Source organism: Sinocyclocheilus anshuiensis, unplaced genomic scaffold, assembly GCF_001515605.1.
Source record: "Sinocyclocheilus anshuiensis isolate Anshui unplaced genomic scaffold, SAMN03320099.WGS_v1.1 scaffold2169, whole genome shotgun sequence".
NCBI classification, from domain to species: domain Eukaryota; kingdom Metazoa; phylum Chordata; class Actinopteri; order Cypriniformes; family Cyprinidae; genus Sinocyclocheilus; species Sinocyclocheilus anshuiensis.
The window spans coordinates 57,438-78,932 of NW_015552701.1; the positions used below are offsets into that span (position 1 = coordinate 57,438).

The 21,495-nt window shown below is 37.2% G+C and overlaps 1 protein-coding gene across 2 annotated transcripts in view; it reads right to left on the reverse strand.

Annotated features, from left to right (window-relative positions):
- Positions 1-21,495, reverse strand: part of tln2a (talin 2a) — a 48,651-nt gene that overhangs the window by 13,276 nt on the left and 13,880 nt on the right. For both annotated transcript variants that reach the window (XM_016459431.1, XM_016459430.1), the window contains 27 exons: positions 17,135-17,181; positions 12,281-12,447; positions 11,632-11,729; positions 10,412-10,541; positions 9,545-9,697; positions 8,642-8,784; positions 8,128-8,255; positions 7,805-7,868; positions 7,555-7,659; positions 6,247-6,402; positions 6,022-6,123; positions 5,739-5,815; positions 5,262-5,442; positions 4,940-5,053; positions 4,640-4,748; positions 4,259-4,467; positions 3,734-3,832; positions 3,488-3,655; positions 3,116-3,410; positions 2,394-2,560; positions 1,959-2,087; positions 1,732-1,845; positions 1,513-1,626; positions 1,263-1,397; positions 759-887; positions 523-625; positions 12-220 (listed from right to left, as the gene is read on the reverse strand). In XM_016459431.1, the coding sequence (XP_016314917.1) occupies positions 12-220; positions 523-625; positions 759-887; positions 1,263-1,397; positions 1,513-1,626; positions 1,732-1,845; positions 1,959-2,087; positions 2,394-2,560; positions 3,116-3,410; positions 3,488-3,655; positions 3,734-3,832; positions 4,259-4,467; positions 4,640-4,748; positions 4,940-5,053; positions 5,262-5,442; positions 5,739-5,815; positions 6,022-6,123; positions 6,247-6,402; positions 7,555-7,659; positions 7,805-7,868; positions 8,128-8,255; positions 8,642-8,784; positions 9,545-9,697; positions 10,412-10,541; positions 11,632-11,729; positions 12,281-12,416 (3,567 nt within the window). In that variant the 5' untranslated portion in view covers positions 12,417-12,447; positions 17,135-17,181. The remainder of the gene's footprint in view (positions 1-11; positions 221-522; positions 626-758; positions 888-1,262; positions 1,398-1,512; positions 1,627-1,731; positions 1,846-1,958; positions 2,088-2,393; positions 2,561-3,115; positions 3,411-3,487; positions 3,656-3,733; positions 3,833-4,258; positions 4,468-4,639; positions 4,749-4,939; positions 5,054-5,261; positions 5,443-5,738; positions 5,816-6,021; positions 6,124-6,246; positions 6,403-7,554; positions 7,660-7,804; positions 7,869-8,127; positions 8,256-8,641; positions 8,785-9,544; positions 9,698-10,411; positions 10,542-11,631; positions 11,730-12,280; positions 12,448-17,134; positions 17,182-21,495) is intronic.

A 21,495-nucleotide genomic window follows, 5' to 3' on the forward strand; every position in this document is an offset into this window, starting at 1 on the left:
CCCCCTCTCACCTGAGCTAGCCTCTGTTGTATCTCTGCATCACCAGGAGCAACCAGCGCCTCCTTGGCTTCAGAAATTAATTTAGCTGATCCTTCCATAACCTCGCGAGCAGAATCCAACATGGCTGCAGCTCCAGCAGGGTCTGATGAGGTGGCAGCAACACCCCTCGCAGCTTGTGCTAACGTCTTAAGAGCCTGGGCAGTTTCACTAGCAACTACACCTGCAAACACATACAATTCATGGGAGTGTGTGTGAACCAGAATGTATGTTTGTTTGTTTAGCTATATTGTAGGTAACAAAACAGTCCCTGGAGGTTAACTTAATCTGATAAAACCTCTAGAAACATCCTCAAATATAAATAAAATGAATAATTTTGTTTATTTTATTTTTTTATTCCAAAAAATCTTAACATTTAGGGCTAGGGTTATTAATTATAATTAGCTTTACATGAAAGAACAGAGCTGCAAGATATGCCCCCATTTAGCCAAATAAATGTGTTGCATATAAGAATGGGTGTATTACCTGTGTAATGCTCATTTCCCTGTGCTGCACAGGTAAGCAATTGGGCCATTGAGGAACCAACAGCCTTAGATGTGCCACCCAGATCCTGAGTGCATTTTTCCAACTAAACCACAAAAATTAAATGACATCAAATGAATGCATAATTCACAATATCAGTATGTCTATGTTTAAAGTATATATTTTTTCAATTATAAAATAATCATAGTATCATTGATATTAAATGGGTCTCAACTCACTGATTCCCCAGGTAAAGGTTTCAGCTGTCCCTCGGAAGCTGCCATTTTTGCATCGTGGAGTTCATTCTTAAGCGTCTGCACAGCAATAAGGGCAGAGTCGATCTCCATGGGGCCGCACGCCTCATGAGCCTACATATCACATGACAAGATTTGAATAAGGGATAGTCCAGCCAAAAATGAATATTTTGTCATTTACTCACCCTCATGTCAATCCAAACCCTGTATGACTTTTTTCTGCTGACTAACAGAAATAAGACATTTTGAAGAATGTTGGTAACCAAACAGTTTCGGTTCACATTGACTTCAATTGTATTTTTGTCCATACAGTGAAAGTCCATGGGAACTGAAACTGCTTGTTTACCAACATTCCTCAAAATATCCTCTTTTTGTTCCACAAAAGAAAGTCATCAAGGTTTGGAATGCCACTAGGGTGAGTAAATGACAATCTTCAATTTTGGATCTTCTACTCATTAAATACATGTGTGGAGAAGACAGAATCAGCACCGTCTGTGCAGCAGTGCGGAGTTCAGCCAGGCAGGTGGCCAGGTTCTTTGCACACTGCCCAAGCTGCATGGCTGCCGCCTGATCCGTCACAGTCGGCACAGACGACTTCGCTGAAGACACCATCTTACTTCCAGGCTGGAAAACAAACATGGAATTAGACATTTTAGCAATCAAAGAGCACTTTTAATGAAGAGTGATGTTATCAGATGAGTGACATGTGGTTAGCATCAGTGAAAGGACTGATGGTTACCTGAAGGAAGTTCTGACTGGCAATGATGAGGGCAAGTTGGGCACTACCATCCTCTGGCTGCCCCTGACTGCCCCTCACTCCCTGCACCAGCTGAGGAATATGATCAGCTACAGCCTAACGCACATGAACAGAGAATATAAACACACAGCTATAAACACAACAGGAGGACTATCATTACTACCACTTGTTTGGAAATTCAAAAAATATTCTTATACAAACCCTGCAGCTTTGAACAAGTTGTTGGTGGGCAGCAGTGTTCTTGTTGGAGGCTGCTGCATTCTGGGATGCCGCAATGGTTTGAGTTGCAGCGGCAGCAGCTTGCTTAGCAGCGTTCTGGAAAATCAAAGCAGACACTCAATGTAGCATTTTCCTTGCATAGATTACATGCAGTCCTGCCTAAATTCAATTATTTTTCTCATAATCAAAATCATAAGCAATTCACTGACCTCCAGTCTTGTTATGAGTTTCTTCTTAATGGCGTTTTGTGCAGCTGCGTTTGTGGCCACACGCAGCCCCTCCGCAGCCTCCCGGAGCTTCTGCTGCTGGTCTTCATTTTCAGGGTATGCAGCAGCTCCCTAAACACACACACACAGACATGTAACAAGTCTACTGCTCGTCTATTAGATCCCAGATTATTAAACAGAGAGATGCTCAAAATAACTTGTGGGAAATGCTTCATTAGAGCAAAAATGTCTCAATCTTACAAAATACTCCAGCATTTGTAAGAGCTATGTTTAATATATTTTTGTCCTCCTGGTATAGGACAGTGGTTTTCAACCGGGGGCCCACAAGGGGCCATAATTACAGCAGAATTGCAGAAAAAAACTGATATCTACTGGTACAGAACATTGGATATTTAACGAATAGGTTTGCTAACCCACCTTTGCAGCCTCAACCATTCGAGCAGTGGCATCTGCAAGCAGTTTGGCAGCTGCAAGAAGCTTCTTGGAGTTGTTCACATCCACCTCCACCTCAGCATCTGATCTCATGGCATTCACCAGGTCAGAGGTCGCCTGGGCAAGAACCCGTGCCTGTCGTACCATCTCACCTATGGAGAAGAATAGTAAATTTCTACTATTACACAGCACAGAGGAGCTAAGCAAAGAAAACAAGTTTGGTCTGACAATGGAGTCAGTAGGTTTTTTCTACATTTACTCTGCAAGGACGCATTCATTTTTAAAAAAGTGACAGTAAAGACATTTATAATGATACAAAAGACGTATTTCAAATAAATATTCAAAATATCACAGTTTCAGTTTAACATTTACAATAAGAAATGTTTCCTGAACACCAGATCAGCATATTAGAATCATTTCTGAAGGATCATGTGACACTGAAGACTGGAGTAATGGCTGCTGAAAATTCATTTTAAAAATTCATTCTGAAAATTCTATGCCAACAAATGAATTAATTACATTTTGAAATAAATTAAAACAGAAAACAGTTATTTTAATTTATAATAATATTTTGCAATAGTACTGTTTTTACTGTATTTTAATCAAATAAATGTCTTGATGAGCATAGGATACTTCTTTACAAATCATTAAAAAAAAACTTAACTCCAAACTTTTGAATGGTAGTGTATATGATGCACTCATCTTACCAGCATCACCCATGCTGCTGAAAATACTCTCTGTAACTGTCATGATGGTGTCCGTGGCCTGGTCGTAGCGTCCAATGGGTTCCCCGCGTGTGGCGTAGTTCCTCACGTGTGCGAGTAGGTCACTGAGAGCCTGTGTGGCGATACCAGCTGCTGCGCTGACGGCCTTGAGAAGCTCTCCATCACTGGTAGCTGACAGACAGGCCTTCACACAACCTTCCACTGAACGGTCCACCAGCTTCCCTGCTTCAATCAGCTGCTCTTGACACACAGGGGAGCTGATAGTGGGGCTCACAACCTGACACACAAACACAAAAAAAGGTTATCCACAGTTTTTTAAACAATCTGGATTAGAAACATGTGCATGTGAACCACCTTGGCACAGGCCACTAGTTGGGAGGTGGAGAGGGCGCACTGGGTCGCAGCTGCAATAACCCTGTTCTGCAAGACGCTGTCTTCAGAAACCTGTGCCACGTTCTTGGCCTTCAGAACCATCATGGCTGCTGCATTAGCCACAGCTTTAGCTAGGTTCATTAGCACATCCTGAAACACACGAACACATACACTCAAGGCGATAAAAACCCAAATATACATCATGTTCCTTAAAAGACACCTGTGTACCTGGAAGCGCTCGTCCGTTTCATTCTCTCCAATCTGTTTAAGCAAATCTCCACTGGCTTGACCAATGCTGCCGGCTGCGGTCAGAACCGCCTGTCGTGGCTGCATGAGAAAACACAACCACACAATCACTGCTTGTTATTTTCCTGTGAAGCTGCTTTGAAACAATCTGTAATGTATAAAGTGCTATATAAATAAAGATGAGTTGATGGTAGTGTAAGTCAGTTGAATTATGATTCAATTTAATAATGAAATATAAATAATTACAATAATTTACCAAATAAAAATAAAAAATCTGAAAATACATTTGCCTTTAACAAAAGAAAATAGAAATATTACCATAAAAAAGTGAAAATAATTATTTTAATCATATTTGTGTATCTCAAGATGAAACTATACATATGATACAGAAATGTAAATGGCATTTGTATATAATTTGGGGAAAATGAAAAGACTTAGAGAAAATGTTCAACACAGTCCATCAAACTGACAGATAATGATTAATCGCAGCACATTCTTTGCTCACACCTCTCCTGATGTAGGCTCCACAGCTTTAAGTAGGTCAGATACAGCTCCGGTGAGGGTCCTGGCAGCCCTCATGAGGTCCTGTCCACTGCCCACCTCATCCTCCATCAGAGCCGCCAGCAGCTTCACACCTTTTGACATCTCCGTCAGATTAGAGGAGATGGTGGTGATTGCACATCCTACCGCTGTATAATCAGTGTCTGTCGGGTCCCCTGGGAGATAGAATTGCAAAACTCAGTCAAATCATACTGCAGATGAAGCTTAAAGCTCTTAATTTTAAAAGTCCAGTCGAGGTTTTCTCCTGTATAAACAGTAAAAAATTTATAGTAAGTGTTGTAAAACATCTTAGTAATTTAATACATTTTAATAGAGTCAAGGCTTTACCAGCAGTAAGATTAACCACAGAGGCAGTTCCAGCAGTAATAGCGTCCACCTGAGAGTGAATATCATGCTTGGACTCATCCATCTTGTTCTGAATCCACATTTTAGAAGCCTGAAAAAAAAATTGCATACAAAAAAAAGGTAATAAAGATAAAAAAAGTAAAAATTTAATTTAATTAAATGGTAATAGGTACATGAGAGACAAAAATTGTGTGCAAGATGTGTGCACTTCCTTGCTATATTCTCATTAAATTCACTTTTAAAATAAAATAAAATATTAGTAATTTTTACTAGTTTTCTCACCATATCATCTCCAATTGGTGGCAGCTCTTCCACCTCCTCTAGGTCTGACTGTGCCTGCTGCACTGCTTGCATACTGGTGTTAATGGTTCCCACGAGAGCCTGTTGGGCTGCACTCTGATCAAGGAGGGGCAAAAATTACACATTAATCCACCAACAGATCTAAACTGTGACAGCTGCTGATCAACCTCTATGCGTTATGTAGGGGCTGATGCTGATATGCTGCTAGACAGCAAGGTGCAATATGAGGTCAAATACTGGACAAATGAGGAACTTTGCTGATTAATTGGTCCATGAACATGAGCATTCGTATATGCAGACTCACCAGTGGTGGCATATGTCCAAGATGCATCTGTCCAGTGGTGATCTGTTGTTGTGGAGAGGGCATGGTGCCCATGTTCAGTGTTTCTGGGCCGACAGAACCTGACCTCAAAATCCCAGGAAGTGCCACAGAGCCATGCTCTGCCCGTTCGACACGGTTAAACTGCTGCTGCAATATAGTAGATCTGTGAAAGACAGAGAGGAAATGACATATAAAGATAGAGGGAATGACACAGAAAGGCAGAAGTAAAGAGGTTTTTGTGTTCGTACTACAACACTCAGGGGTTATTCAAGAAGAGAAGACGCAGTCTGTGGAACAGGTAACCTCAGCTCAATCTAGATAAATAGAGTCTGAGATAAGGTTGCTTTTCCAGCATGAGTTTCCTGTAATGCTGTACTGGTCTGATTACAAAAGTATTTCCAAAGACAACTGGCAAGAAATGACAAAACCTTGAAAGGAAATATGGTTCTTATCACTTACTTTTTCGGAGAAACGGATTCCTCTAACATGGTGGCCTCCTCATCTCCCTCTAAACCAAAGCGGTCTTTGCTTTGTTTCTGTAGGGCCAAACAGAAGTGAATAAACACTTTATACAAACTTTCGCATACGGTTTAATCTGGTAACACTGTGCATACTGTTATCTGAACATTTGTAATATGAAAATCATTAATAAGCCTGGAGGATCTCATTCAGGAAAGCACATGAAACAACAAAATGTTGAATATTTCATGAGGGAAAAACAGTTAAAGGAGTTAAGACTGGCCTTCTTGAGAATGATATCAATGTAACCAGCTATAAGCTGAGATATCTGCTCCCCCTCGGTGGTCTGAACTGAGTAGTAGCTCTCCTGATACTCCCCGAAATCCTGTATATGGGCACAGAGTTATATACAACTACATACATACATACACAGGAGGTGTACCTGAGCTATTTGAGCCATCTGACAGTCAAATGTAAGTCTGTAAGAATATGTGTGTTATGCAAGTACCAGTGTAAAGCTCTTAGGTGAGGCGGCCCATCTTTTCACTGTAGTAAGTGGCCACTCCTGAACCACATCTTTGGTTTTCTCATCCACTCGCATCACTGATTCTTTGGTTATACCCAACAGCCTTGGGACCAGCTTATTTTTACTTTTCATTTTTTCCTGAGAAACAAAATCAGCAACACTTTACTTAAACCCCTTATATATATCACATTATAAATGTAGTTTTAATGCATTGATTATGACTTGTAATGCACCTTATAATGCATACTGTAATACATTATATAATACTTACCTATGCATTTTTAGTAAGTATAATGAATTAAAAACAAACCTTCACACATTATAATGCATTTTAACTTACAATTATTTATGAAAAGTTATAATGCATTACAACATACATTATGAATACATTTACAATATATTATACATAAAGGCTTTAAGTAGTGTAACCACAAAAACAAACACAGCAAGAAAGACAAAAAGAGAGTTCAATTCATCATCTTCAGAACAATAAAACGGTCTACCAAATTTTTTTCACATCTATTCCACATAACATTCTTCCTGTATCCTCTCAGATTCTCTTAAGCTTATCACCCCTTCTTCTGTTTCCACATTTTTCTCTCAGAGCTGTCAGCAGATGGATAAAACGAGCTTTGCTGTCCTGTCTGAGTTTAGAGTTGTACAGTCAATCTTTGCCAATCTCTGCCAATTTTTCTCATTTTAGCTTTTTGCACAAATGTATTTACTACTCATTCCCAGAAAAAAAACAACAACCTGGAATATTATGAATACAGAGAATAATTATATATTGGTCATATGAGATGAATAAAAGCCAGAACAAAACTAAAATCAGTAACTTATGATCTTTATTTTAGGCACAAGCACATCTGCTCGACCTTAACTTTACAACTCGAGCAGAGCTGAACTGTAATCAGTCCATGAGTCATGCAGACCACCACCGGCCAGGAACGGTCGTACTTGAAATTTCTGTACTTGGGTATGAGAAATATATTCAGAAATATGACTTTAAGGCAAACACATAAAAAAACAGAGAGTCCATATGGGTATCCCTAGTCAAGAAATCTGAATGGCCACCTCAGGTTTTTTGATTGTAACAAAACAAAAACAAAAAAAACAGAAACAGAAACAAAATGTGAAGTGAATAGACTGCACAGACATGTAGCATTTTTTATAAACAAAGTTTAGGCTAATATTTTTATTCAACCTATTCTAGTGCGTCTGGAATCTCCACTGTAAAAAACATAGATTATATATCCAAGTAAAACACACACAAACACACATACGCTTTACCTTCACCAAGAAGAAAGACACTCCATATGTTCTGAGGGATCTTGCAAGCTTCACATACTTCACTTTGGCTTCAATCTCTGTCATTTCACCACAAGCATTATGTTCCTGTAAAATTCATAAAGCGTTTACTCATCTAACCAATGAATTTATCTCATACAACTTTGCTTACAAATAGAGAAGTTTAAGAAACAGACAACCGTGTATAAAATGATATCCATTTATAAACAAAGTGCAGGATAACCTGACCCACCTGAAAGATCTTCTTCTCTGCACCTCTCTGTTTTATGTATTCCTTAGGCAGAAATTCCTTCAAGCTGAACGACATGAAATGCACAAAGTGTGCAAATTAGCGACAATACACTGAAATGCAAACAGGCATTACAGTTATATGATACACATAAAATATTTAAATGCATCTAAGCTCTTTTCATTTGAGTATATTAAGCTCATTAACTAAATGGAGCATATGGTCATTACAACATCTAGATTTTACACATCATTTCTCATCAATATGAAGCAGAGGGGCCGTAAACACTGTGTACTATAACTGAAAGTATTAGTTCGTGGTCTTACTCCAGAAATCCAGATTTGTGTTTATGTTCTATATGAGGCCCAAACTGGATCTGTGCTTGAATTCCACCAAATTCGCAAGCCTTGTCAAATGACACAGGATGAGAACCATTCAGAATGTCGTCACGCGCCTGTGCAGGTAGACACATTTGTTATCAAAGCCTTTGGAAATCACACAACAGAAATGATACAGATCAGCAAACGAGCCCCCGACAGGAGGAGAACTTACAAAAAGGTAACAGGGACTACACTACTTTGTGGATCAATACGATGTGTATAACAGCATGCAGTGCATCACTCAAAGAGGCTTTTAGGGCCATATGTCAATAAGAGATTTACAGCATTTTAATCTATAAACATTATATTGAACTGGCAAGTAAAGAACCATGGAAACACATTATTTAGGGCAACATCACTGCAGGAGGGATGTTAACCCAAACCGGGGTGTTGGGTGCTCATCATGGCTTTCACCTCACATCATTGTAAACTATAATAAGTGACAAGAGGTGAGCCGAACCTGTACGTAGAGCAGATTGAGCTGAACAGGATCTCGCGAGTCCACATTTTGATCAGAGTAGAAAAACTTTCGTCTCAACAGTAGAGTTTCGCTCTCCTCGACACCCTGTTCTCTAAATGTACGTCCATGATCCAACCAATTTACTGTGAGAAAAACAAACTATTTATACAGTAAAACAGTTTACAAACTTCTTTACAAAAGATATACAACCCTTGAAATGTTTGGGGTCAGTTAGATGGTCTTAGTGATTTTGAAAGAAGACTTATGCTCACCAAGGCTCCATTTATTTGATCAAACATACAGCAAAACAATTGAAGTTTAAATGTAAATGTGTATTTTAAAATGTGATTTATTCCTGTTATGGCAAAACTGTATTTTTCATCAGCCATTACTCATCATCAGTGTCACATGATACTTCAGAAATCATTCTAATGCTGATTTAGTGCTCAAGTAACATTTATTATTATTATTGTTTTGTTGAAACCAGGATACTTTTTTTTCCAGGATTCTAAAGAATAGAAAGTTCAAAAAGATCAGCATTTATTTGAAATAGAAATCTTTTTTAACATTATAAATGTCTTTACTGTGACTCTTTGCTGAATAAAAGTTAATCTCTATCCAAAAAAAATAACATTTTGCTGACACCAAACATTCATGCGCATACATACAGAAAGAGATATAACAAAATAAACCTACACAAAACAATAAAATACGAAAGTACTTAGACACAAAAAGAATACGAAAATAAAATATAATACAATAGGAGGGTCAGGAAGCAAAGATAAACCCTGAAACAATTCTAAACCTGAACTTTATTGACTTATTGTGGCCCATTTAGCAGATCTACAGCCGAAGAATAATTTAGCATATCTATCTGGATAGGGTGGCTGATGTGTTACCTACAGTCATCATCTGTGTGCAGTTTAGCTTTGAGCTTCTCCATCTTCCTCTCCTCCCTCAGCAGAGTTCTGTCTTTCTTCAGTGTGCCCGTCCCTTCATCTTTCTTCTCCTCCACCACCTCCTGAATGAGAGAGTACTCTTCATAGTTTGTGATTCCTGGAAAGAGAAGCAATGAGACTTAGTTACAGACTTGGCCTGTGTGGTCAGTAAGTTTTTTTAGTGTTTTTTGAAAGAAAACTCTCATGCTATTTGATCAGCCATTACTCCAGTCTTCAGTGTCACATGATCCTTCAGAAATCCTTTTAATATGCTGATTTTGTGCTTAAGATACATTTACTATTATTATCAATGCTGAAAAGAGTTTTGTTGCTTTTTTTGGTGAAAACTGATACATTTGTGCTTTTCTGATACTTTGATGAATAGAAAGTTCAAAAGAACAGCATTTATTTGAAAAATAAATCTTTTGTATCATTATAAATGTCTTTACAGATCAGTTTAATTCATCCTTGCTAAGTTAAAACAAATTATTCTTTCTTTCTTTTAAAGAAATGCCCTCAAACATTTGAACAATAGTGTATATGGGAAATATGTATGTCTTAAAAGCTATGGCAGAAACATTGTCTATATTTGGTCAGTCCAATGAAACTGCATCTACAGGTATGCGCAAACCATTGGGATTTGAATCCAGGTCACCTTGCACTTTAAATAAAAACTATACCACAAGACTAACAGTTTACAGTTTTTTCCCCCTATGATCGTGTCTATGGCAACCAAGTGAGTCAGGACTGCCACAGATGCCCTCTCAAAAGAATCTGAGAAAGTAACTGTATATGATATAGTTCTATCAGATAGTATAAGAGCATCACTGGCCTATTCTACTGCAGATGGTGACCAGCAGCTCTCCCACAGTTTTGGAATCATCCACCATGATGGTCTTTACTGCTCCATCCAGCATTTTTATCTTCTGAGGTCTCTGTTTTTTCTTATACTCCAGTATGTCCTAAGAGACAGAGAGAGAGAGAGAGAGAGAGAGAGAGAGAGAGACAGAGAGAGAGGAATTGGATTTGATTAGATTTCCTGACCACAGCAAATGAATAGTGTTAAAGTTTAAGAGAAAGCTTAGGTTTTATGCTATGGTTCTGAATGAAATTCTGCATTATAGCCATTTTGCTGTCCAGTACGTCTTGCTTTCTGCCAGCTGTAGAAAAAAAAATCTAATCTGTGCAAAGACAAAAATGACTATAAATGGTTGAGGAAGACAATAAAAATTAGTATGCAAATTAGTTAAGAAACAAGACCAATAGCAAATCAGTTTTTAAAGTATAAAGCTTACAAAAATAGATATATACCATAAACCTAAGGCTGTAATTATCTACAAAACAAAGTTCAAATGGAATCTGTATGTGAAGCAGTTTGTGCTAAATTATTTGCAGAATTGCAAAAAGAACAAACCCTAATCAGAATGAGCGAAGAATATAAATTGGGTGCTGCCTTGCAAGCACTATAATGAATGTGAATATGTCTGAGACAGAAACAAAAGGAAAGGATATATAAAGTGTTCATCGCATGCAAAATACAACAAATTAGACAAGCAAGACATGTGGTTATGAGAGCTGTGTGCATGTATGAGGGAGAAGAAGAGGTCTTTTGATCAACAAAAGATGAAACACTACTGATGAAATCTTCATTTAACACATCCTAATTTACACTGCACACACACATCTTTATTTCTTCCTGGGAACAAGCATTCGGCTTTGTCTTTATATACAACACTCCTTTGCACAAGCACAGAGACTCACAAGCGTAAACAAATATAAACAAAAACCACATGCTGCAGTGACAAATGTCTTTAATCACGTTGCTGTAGCTTGTCTTAGTAAGTGTAGACGCTAAGGGGAGCCTTTCCCCTCTCTCACACATGCTCAGAGACTATAAAAATAACCAAGAGCAGAGTTAAGACCTCTTCTCATCTTTCAGTACAAAAAAATGTGCAAAGACACATCAAAAAACAAGACAAGAATGCAAAGAGATGTCACAGAACATTTGACAGGAGCTTGTAAAATAGAGAGACAGAAGATCAAAGGCCTTACCCCATTTCTCAGCATGTAATAGTCCAGCGTCCGGCCTCCTTCCAGCCAGATGCCTTTCCTGGGGTCTTCATCTGACAGAAACAGCCCATATTCTGAAGCTGAGAAACAACAGACACTGTATAAGAACTTGTACTTGGCAAAATGATATAATTTCAGCAACTAGATTTGTAATCACTGTAAACATTGATATGGAAGGCCATTTCTGCCACTGAAAAAAAAAAAAAAAAGGTAATTGTGAATTTTTATGTCAATTCTGACTTTTTTTTTTCTCGCAATTGCGACTTTGTATCTCGCAATTCTGACTTTTTTTCCTCTGAATTATGAGATATAAACTCGCAATTGCGACTTGTAAAGTCCAGTTCTGAGGAGAAAAAAAGACAGATATGACTTAACTGGCAATTGCAAGTTTATATCACACAATTCTGACTTCATTTCTCAGAATTGCGAGTTTCTCACAATTCTGACTTTATAACTCGCAATTGTGAGTTTATATCACACAACTCTGAGAAAAAAAATCTGAATTGCCAGTTTATGTCTCGAGAAAAAAAGTCCGAATTGTGAGATAAAAAGTTGCTTTATTTTTTATTCAGTGGCGGAAACGGGCTTCCATAGATATACTACAAAGACCATAGAAAGAAAGGTATCCCACCTTGTCCTGTCTGGGCTTCTGGAACCCTCTCTCTGATGACCCGACATGCATCGTACACAGCCGTTGATGGCTCAAACTGCATCGTCTTCACCACATTACACTGTCTCACACAGATCTTCAGAGACAGCACCACCATCCTGCCAGCTTATGGATTACAGAATCTGCACCTGTGGAGAGAAGAAGGGAAATGAGGAAGATGGAGAGCTGAAGACAGTAAACGGGAGAACATGTGCGCGTTTAGATGATGCTGATTTTAGGAACTAATCAACAGTTTCATAAAGGATGTAAACACAAATACTGTCAAACATTAATATTCATTAAGATACTGCAGATACTGATTGTCAGCAAAATGTTCCTTCACTAAATAATACAAAAATAAATATACACTAACGTTCAAACGTTTGGGGTCAGTAAGGTTTTACTGTTTTTGAAATAAGTCTCTCATGCTCACCAAGGCTATGTTTAATTGATTTTAAAATACAGAAAGAGTAATATTGTGAACTATTAGTTCAATTTTTCAAATAACAGTTTTCCATTTTAATATGGTTTTAAAATGTAATTAATTTCTGTGATGGCAAGATGAATTATCAGCAGCCTGTACTCCAGTCTTCAGTATCACGAGATCCTTCAGAAATCATGGGTGCTCGAGAAACATTTCTTACACATTTCTCGTAACATTTGTAATGAATCTGTGATACCTTTTTTATGAATAGAAAGTTCAAAAGGACAGCATTTATTTGTACCAGAAATTATTTGCAACAATGTAAAATTAGAATTTAATACATCCTTGCTAAATAAATAGTAATTTCTTTAAAAAAAGAAAAGAAAATAGCAACACTTTGGTATAGGGAGGGACCAATTCACTATTAACTAGTTGCTTATTAGCATACACATTATTAACATATTGGCTGTTTATTAGTAATTATAAAGCACATATTCTGCATGACCATATTTTACATCCCTAATCCTACCCAATACCTAAACTTAACAACTACCTTATAAGTATTACTAAGCAGCAAATTAGCAGTTTATTGAGGCAAAAGTCATAGTTAAAGGTTTGTTAATAGTGATAATTGGACCTCAAAATAAAGTGTGACCAACAAAAAAAATATATATATAAATATTTTATTTTTTAAATCTTTTACTTAATAAAGTTTTACGTAGAGGGCAAAATTACTGTCCGGCTCCATGATATTATTATACACCCAATACAAATACTCATGTGTGACATTAATTATTAAATCAGGACAAACTCAATCACAGAGTTTTGGTCCCCTAATACACATACATTATAATCTGTACCTTTTACACATTTTCCTGTTTGACATTGTGTGTTATAAGAAAGGTATCTGGATTCTGTCCATTTCTCTCTCTCTCTCTCTCTCTCTCTCTCTCTCTCTCTCTCACACTTTCTCATGAACAGACAGATGAAAGTAACTCAATTTTTATAGGATATTCGGTGCAGAAATCATCTTAAAATCCAGCCAAATTGCTCTGAATTGGATTATGCAGAAATGACTTTTAGTCAAACTCAATCACAGAGTTTTGGTCCCCTAATACACATACATTATAATCTGTACCTTTTACACATTTTCCTGTTTGACATTGTGTGTTATAAGAAAGGTATCTGGATTCTGTCCATTTCTCTCTCTCTCTCTCTCTCTCTCTCTCTCTCTCTCTCTCTCTCTCTCTCTCTCTCTCTCTCTCTCTCTCTCTCTCTCTCTCTCTCTCTCTCTCTCTCTCTCTCTCTCTCTCTCTCTCTCTCTCTCTCTCTCTCTCTCTCTCTCTCTCTCTCTCTCTCTCACACTTTACTGTTAACACCTGAACTCCCAGTCAGCTGTCTTTACTCTTTCAGCACCATCCAAACTGCACATTAATGAAACACTGCCTAGTTTCATTTCATGAATGTTTTTCACACACAGAAAAACAAAGACACAACATAATATTAGACAGAGGATAGAGTTTCACTTCATGGTTCAAGCAGCCCTTGCTGGAACAGAAAGATAATTACAACATGGTTTAACTTCAAAATCAATAAAGAGCCAGAATTATTACCCTTAAAGTCAGAGTTTCTCTCAGCATCTAGCTAATCTTTAGTCTGTGTGTGTCTGTGGGGATTGAGGCTGCCCTTGTGCACAGTTGGCACACTGAACACTGGCAGCGTGATCTGACCCAGTATGTCAGGGACAATCTGTTGAGCTCTGAGCCATCAAAGACAGACATACATAGATCGGGAAATAGTATTTCCTATATTCTCTATATTATAGTATAATCTATAGTATAATCTATATTACTCACCAAATGTATTGTTGGAAATGCAATAGTCGTGACACAATGTCTGATATGCATATATTAATTATAAGACAGACATCACTGAAGTAATAACTTGGAGTTCATTGAATCAATGATTCATTAAACAAAAGGTTCACTAGGGTCATTTTCTTATGAATCAGACTACTTTGGTCACACTGTTTACATTTTTGTGTGCAGCCCTAGGAGACAATAGAACAGAAAGCTGTGTTTTCTTGCCATTATTTTTCAGTAAGCAACCTTTTGGTCTAACCACATTCAATTCAGACTGCCACCTCATATTCAAAACTCATGTAAAATATGATTTTTTTTTCACTATGCTGGAGATTCCGCAGCAGAAAAGCACTGAAGAAAACACTGACATATGCATTACAGAAATGATTCTTAAAACTTTATACCAAAATAACATTCATTTGCTGTGTTACCCACCAGTTTGGGCCGGACTATTTGTCCAAAATACGGAAGATATATAGGCATATAGGTCCACAAGCACTAACTCGACCAGCCCACCGGTGTCTCTAGAGAGCCTGAAAATCATAACACTCCAGAGAATGTCCTTCCATTTATAGACCTTCAACAGGATCTCATACTGCATTCAAGTTAGCAGTCTGACTAAAGTCTGATTACTCACTCAAGTTCTTACAGTAATGAAAGGCACACATGCAGCCAGTAATGCAATTAACACAACCTTTTATTTCCACTGCCTCATATCAGTGAGACTCAGCAGCTATATTCAGTCATACACTCATGTAGACGTGACTCATGTCTGTCACCAGTGTTACTATAGCAACTGTGGGCTACTGAAATATGATTACACTGCTAAACTCCACCCTCCACAAAGTTTCAAGTTAACCAGAACTCTAAAACAGAAATTATGAACACTGTTATTATATGCCTCTTCACAATAGTGTTATTTTAGTATTATTTATATACTATTTTAGTGTTTATTATTATTTTATACATTCTTATCAGTTTATTTCTTCATCATTAGTTAATGTTTATTTTAGTTTTAGTCATTTCATTACTTCAGCTTTGATTTATTTCATTATTTATTCTACTAGAAATTATAGTTTCTCAAGTTGTAGTTAGCAATAAAAACACTGCTTCACAACAATACAAGCTTTCTTATTTTCTTAGCATTACATGTTTTGGCCAATCAAGCTTGCATTAAATTACATTAAATTATAAAATGACAAAAACTGCTTAAGTTTGAAAAAAGAAGAAAAAAAAAACTGTTAAAGGAACACTCCACTATTTTCGAAAATCCAACTCCCCTAGAGTTAAACAGTTGAGTTTTACCGTTTTCGAATCCATTCAGCCGATCTCCGGGTCTGGCGGTAGCACTTTTAGCTGCAGCTTAGCATAGATTTTCAGGCGCTGTGTAATACCATTACGCCTGCTGCACCCATGGTACGGCAGCAAAGTTCCTTGATTATTACGCCGGAATGAGAGTATAGTTCCTAGCCATATCGGCCTAGAAAATCGCAACTTTTCATTTTCCGTAGGTCTTAGTAACTGTTTAACTCTAGGGGAGTTGGAAAATGAGCCTATTTTCAAAAATAGTGGAGTGTTCCTTTAAGTCATATAGTATTGATTGTTTTTAGTTTAAATGTGAATCATTGTAACATGTAACATTCATCCTTCTCCGTTAATTGGCCTTTTTGAAGTTTTTCCTCCTGATTGTGAGTTGCCATTTTATTTTGATGAGTTAGTAGTCTTTCTCTCACTACTAGCAAAGCGCTCTATTTTGATGCATTGGAAAAGTCCTCACTACTACTTAGTGGATAAAAGATGCCTTTTTCTTTGTTAAATTGGAAAGAATTAAACAGTCTTCGAGGTTCCATAGTTAAATTTTCAAGAATTTTGTTACCCTTTTTGGAGTATGTTAAGTCTCTGCAGCTAGATGTAGCCTCCAGTGATTGACTGATTGCCCATTCTGCACCGCACTATTAGTCTGTACTTACCAGGTAAGCACTATATAGGCACAATATTTGCTGCAAGTAAAAATACATGTTTTTTAAATTAAATTTATTTATTTATTCTCTCTCCTTTTCTCCTAACCTGTTATTCAGGTTACCCCCTCAACTTCCTGGACTAATTAATGTCTACTTTGTTTCAACTTATGTTTGTATTGTTACATACAGTTTTTCTGTACAATATTGGACACTGCTCTCAACCTGTGGGTTGGGTGAGATTACGTAGGTGATATTTTTCCTGATTTTATTTTATTTATCTATTTTTTCCATTTGTTTTTTGCTGGTGTGAAAATGTAATAAATAAATCATACAAAAAAGTGAATTATTGTAAAAATGATCACATTAATAATGCAAATACTAAATAAACAACATTTTCGGTTTAGTGTCAATGAAGGGGTACCCGAGTCCTACTGATGGGACTGTTTTGGGTACAAAAAATTTTTAAGACAAAAATGGTGGAGGAAGGCTTTTTTCCACAGCAATGACAGATACACCTAAGAACAACACAACTGTATGTAGCTCATGGGGGAAAAAAACAGCTGAAAGAGGTACAGAGGGCTTGGCTTACCGTAAATGAGGCGTATGCAAACACTGAATCACTGCAGATCTTCACAGCTGTGGAGACAGTGAGAAAGAGTGATGATCAGACAAGCAAACAGAGAGCAAACACTTTACAAATGCTATTAAAAAGACAATTCAAATGAAACCACAGTAATGGATATTGAATTGGGCCTGACAAGGTTTATCCACATAATAGCTTTAAAGTTCTTCTTCCATCACAACTGCCAAAGGAAAAGTCTACATTATCAATTTAGAAATGAATTACTATTCAGCCTAAATGTTATTCCCATTAACCATGTTAGGTGGAAGATTTAACAGATGGGCAAGTTTGAAAAAAAGAAACCCAGCTAATTTAAAATGGAAATCCTACCAGTGATGTGTGTGTGTGTGTGTGTGTGTGTGTGTGTGTGTGTGTACGTTTGAGCCTCATGAGGAATGAGTTAATGCCGCCGTAATTAACCCAGGTCTATCTGCTAATGATCTCATGATTGCAGAGCTGACTCAAAGCCAGAGGCCTCTAAACACTCTTAAAAGTCAAGAGCTTACACTAAACTCCTAAATTACCAAATGCGCTTATTAAATAAAAGTTGAAATTAAAGGTGAAAGTAAATCAAGTTAGAGCTTACGACAGCGTTTTAACACATATGCAGCATCTTACAAAAATAGCAGCTTGAGGGAAGAAATATCGAGAATCAGAAGAGAAGAAACAAGCTCTTCTACTGTAAATCTGAAAACAACAAAAGAATGTCATGACTTTTTCCTGAACATTGTCTAGTCAACCACTATACACACTTCACAATGAGACTGGTGTGACTATACCAGATAGCGGATGGGGGTCATAGAGCTACTGCTGTATTGAGTTGCATTGTGTGTGTGGTAAGTGACCTCAGTGAGTGGTAGGAACATCTGTGCAGCAGCTGCTGCCATTCAACCAATAACAGAGGTCAACAGGAGTCCAGGACAGACCATTTACTCCACACTGATTAATCACGTCAACCTCACACTCACAAATGTTATGCAAACAACAACAGCATTACATTTTCATCACGTCCGTCCAAATATGCCTACTGTATTTCCCTACTATATAGTAGGCAAAAAAACGCACACCAGAGGAGTCGTATGTCAGAATACACAGCATTCAAAAATCAGAAGGTGAAAAGTACCCAGATGGCCTACTACTTCCACCGAGATTCTGAAATGGACATCTGATGGGCACATTAATATCCCATTAGGTCACAAGAGCAGAGTCATGAATGGCATGGAAGTGAAGCAACTGATGCCGTACGTCACATGACAATGCAGTTAAGATTGCATACATTTCATTTCAGTTCGCCCAAAAATGAAAATTCTGTCATTAGTTAATCACCCTCACGTCGTTTCAAATCCGTAAGACCTTCGTTCATCTTCGCAACTTATGGAAGCAAAATAATGCCATATGTCTTTGAAACAAAAAAGCATGTTGAATAGCACTAACTGAAAAAATAATGCATTGCATTAACAGTGCTTGCATTTTAATGCCTTGTATTTTCAGGGCTTGCATTTTTAGGTCCTGAAATTTAACATAGTTGTTTATTTAAGCTGTGAATATTTCAATTCAAAATATTTCACACATTTTCATAATTAAAAATTCAATAATTCATATTCACCTTCCAGAATTCACTTCCAAAATATTCAATCTGTTTAAAAATACGATGTATAATATTCGACAGGCAAATTTCGGTCCATTTTATTTCACTTTCCAAATTCGCTTCCACAAATTCAGCGGTTATAATTCGGCAGAAAATTCCAAGTAGGTATAACTGCAGACCGACGATCTCCAAAATGGGGCGTGAACTCCAAAAGTGGGCAGAACCTCCAAAATGGGGCGGGGTCTCCTTGCGCAAATGGAACGATCTCATATCGCACAATCTTATTAACTGTTTATCTCCTGAACTGCATCTTTCTTTACCACGCTATTCAGCACCAATCCCGTCGTGCAGTCAGTTTCACTGATTAAGGTTAGGGTCAGGTGTGGGGTAGGTTTAGGGGTTAGCATTTTTTTTTTACTTTCTGACCCTGCATAGACAGCAACGCAACTTCCACGTTCAAGGCCCTGAAATGTAGTAAGGACGTCGGTAAAATTGTCCATGTGACATCAGTGGTTCAAATGTAATTTTATGAGGCTACGAGAATACTTTTTGTGCACAAAGAAAACAAAAATAATAACTTTGTTCAACAATTCTTCTCTGCCGTGTCAGTCTCTGCCGGGCTTTCACAAAAATACCACGACGCATGCGTGTGTTGCTGCTGACGCAGGAGGCGGCGTTATGACGTAGAACCCAGATGCGCTGAGCCTTTTTTTTGTTGCCGTTTACAAGCAGAAGAATGCACAAACGCTTGTGTCATGGTACTGTTGTGAACGTGCGTCAAAGTCTGACACAGAAGAGAAAAAATTGTTGAATAAAGTTATTTTTGTTTTCTTTGTGCACAAAAAGTAGCTTCATAAAATTAAGGTTGAACCACTGATGTCACATGGACTATTTTAATGATGTCCTTACTATGTTTCTGGGCTTTGAACGGGTCAGTTGCATTGCTATCTATGCAGGGTCAGAGAGCTCTTGGATTTCATCAAAAATATCTTAATTTGTGTTCCAAAGATCAACAAAGGTCTTACAGGTTTTGAATGACATGAGGGTGAGTAATTGATGACAGAATTTTCATTTTTGGGTGAACTATCCCTTTAAGCTCTCGCAAAGTAAGTTCTTCATCAAATGTAGCATCTTCTCTGCCAGTAAGCAACTTCAGATGCAGCATTTGAAATGGAATATTGTAAGTTAAATTATATGTTTTTCATATGGCAAAGACTGCCAAAACATTCTCCCTTTGTGTTTCATGGAAGAAAGTTACAGGGGATTAAAACGAGGGTGAGTGACCCCATTTAATTTTTTTTGGCATACTATTCCTTTAAATCGATACAGAAAATGAGCTCTTCAACATCTATGCCAAGCTGGAAATCTAAAAGCTTTCAAATTAAAACTTAAATCACAAAAGGAAGATCACAAATCACCATCATACTCAAAGCACGTTAATAAATAATGAAAAGTGGCAGAACAGCCATTTTAACTAAATCACAATTACAAATATTCAGACACCCTTTTTCTGCCAAGAGCACTCTGGAAAGTAATGAACAAGTTGGAGGAGAGATGGATAGAGGAAAAAAAATGAGTGACTGTTAAAGCATGATGCTCGGAAAGGCCTGTGCGATGAACAGCAGACATGGCCGTCACTGGCCTGACTTGCATGTGTAGGCGGTGAAGTTCACATGACCGTGCTGGCAATACATCAGAGCGTCAGACGGCTTCCCAATGACTCACCATCACTGAAAGACAAAATGAACAACCCCCTGTACATGCAGCATGTTCAAGCAAGATGACACGTTAACTCAGAGCAACATTCAGTCCATGTTCAACCTATTTACAGTATATAATGTAATATATAATGTATTGAACAATACAGAAAATGCTCATTAATGAATCATAGGGCTGGACGATATGGCCAAAATTTATATCACGATATATTTCTAAATTTGGGTCGATAAGATATAATTCCGATATCGATATGAACACTATTAGAAAAAGCCTCGTAAAAACTGCCAAGAACGCCCACAACAGATGTCTGTGCATACAAACTTATGAAAAATGAATCTGCCAAGTCTATGACCATGTCTATAAAACCATATATTTTTGAAAAAAAAAAAAACATCACAAATAAATTAATGTTAACCTTTTATTTGTATTTAGCCTTCATACAAACAAGAAATGCGAAATCACTGTCAAATAATCATCTCAGACTCACCTAATTAATATTAATATCTTTAACTTCAAACTATAGGCTGACATACACTACCAGTCAAAAGTTTTTGATCAGTAAGATTTTTTATGTTTTTAAAGAATTCTCTTCTGCTCACCAAGCCTGCATTTATTTGATCCAAAATACCTTTTGTAACATTATAAATGTCTTAATCATCACTTTTGATCAATTTGAAGCATCCTTACTAAGTTAAAGTATTAATTTCTATATTTTTTTTCCAAAAAAAAAAAAAAAGAAATCATACTGACTCCAAGCTTTTGAATGGAACAGTGTATAATGTTACAAAAGCTTTTCATTTCAAATAAATGCTGATCTTTGGATCCTTCTATTAATCAAAGAATCCTGAAAAAAAATGTACTCAACTGTTTGAAATATTGATAATCAGCAAATCGGCATATTAGAATGATTTCTGGATCATGTGACACTGAAGTAATGATGTTGAATGATGGAGTAATGATGGAGTAATGATGCTGAAAATTCAGCATTAAATCACAGGAATAAATTACATTTTAAAATATA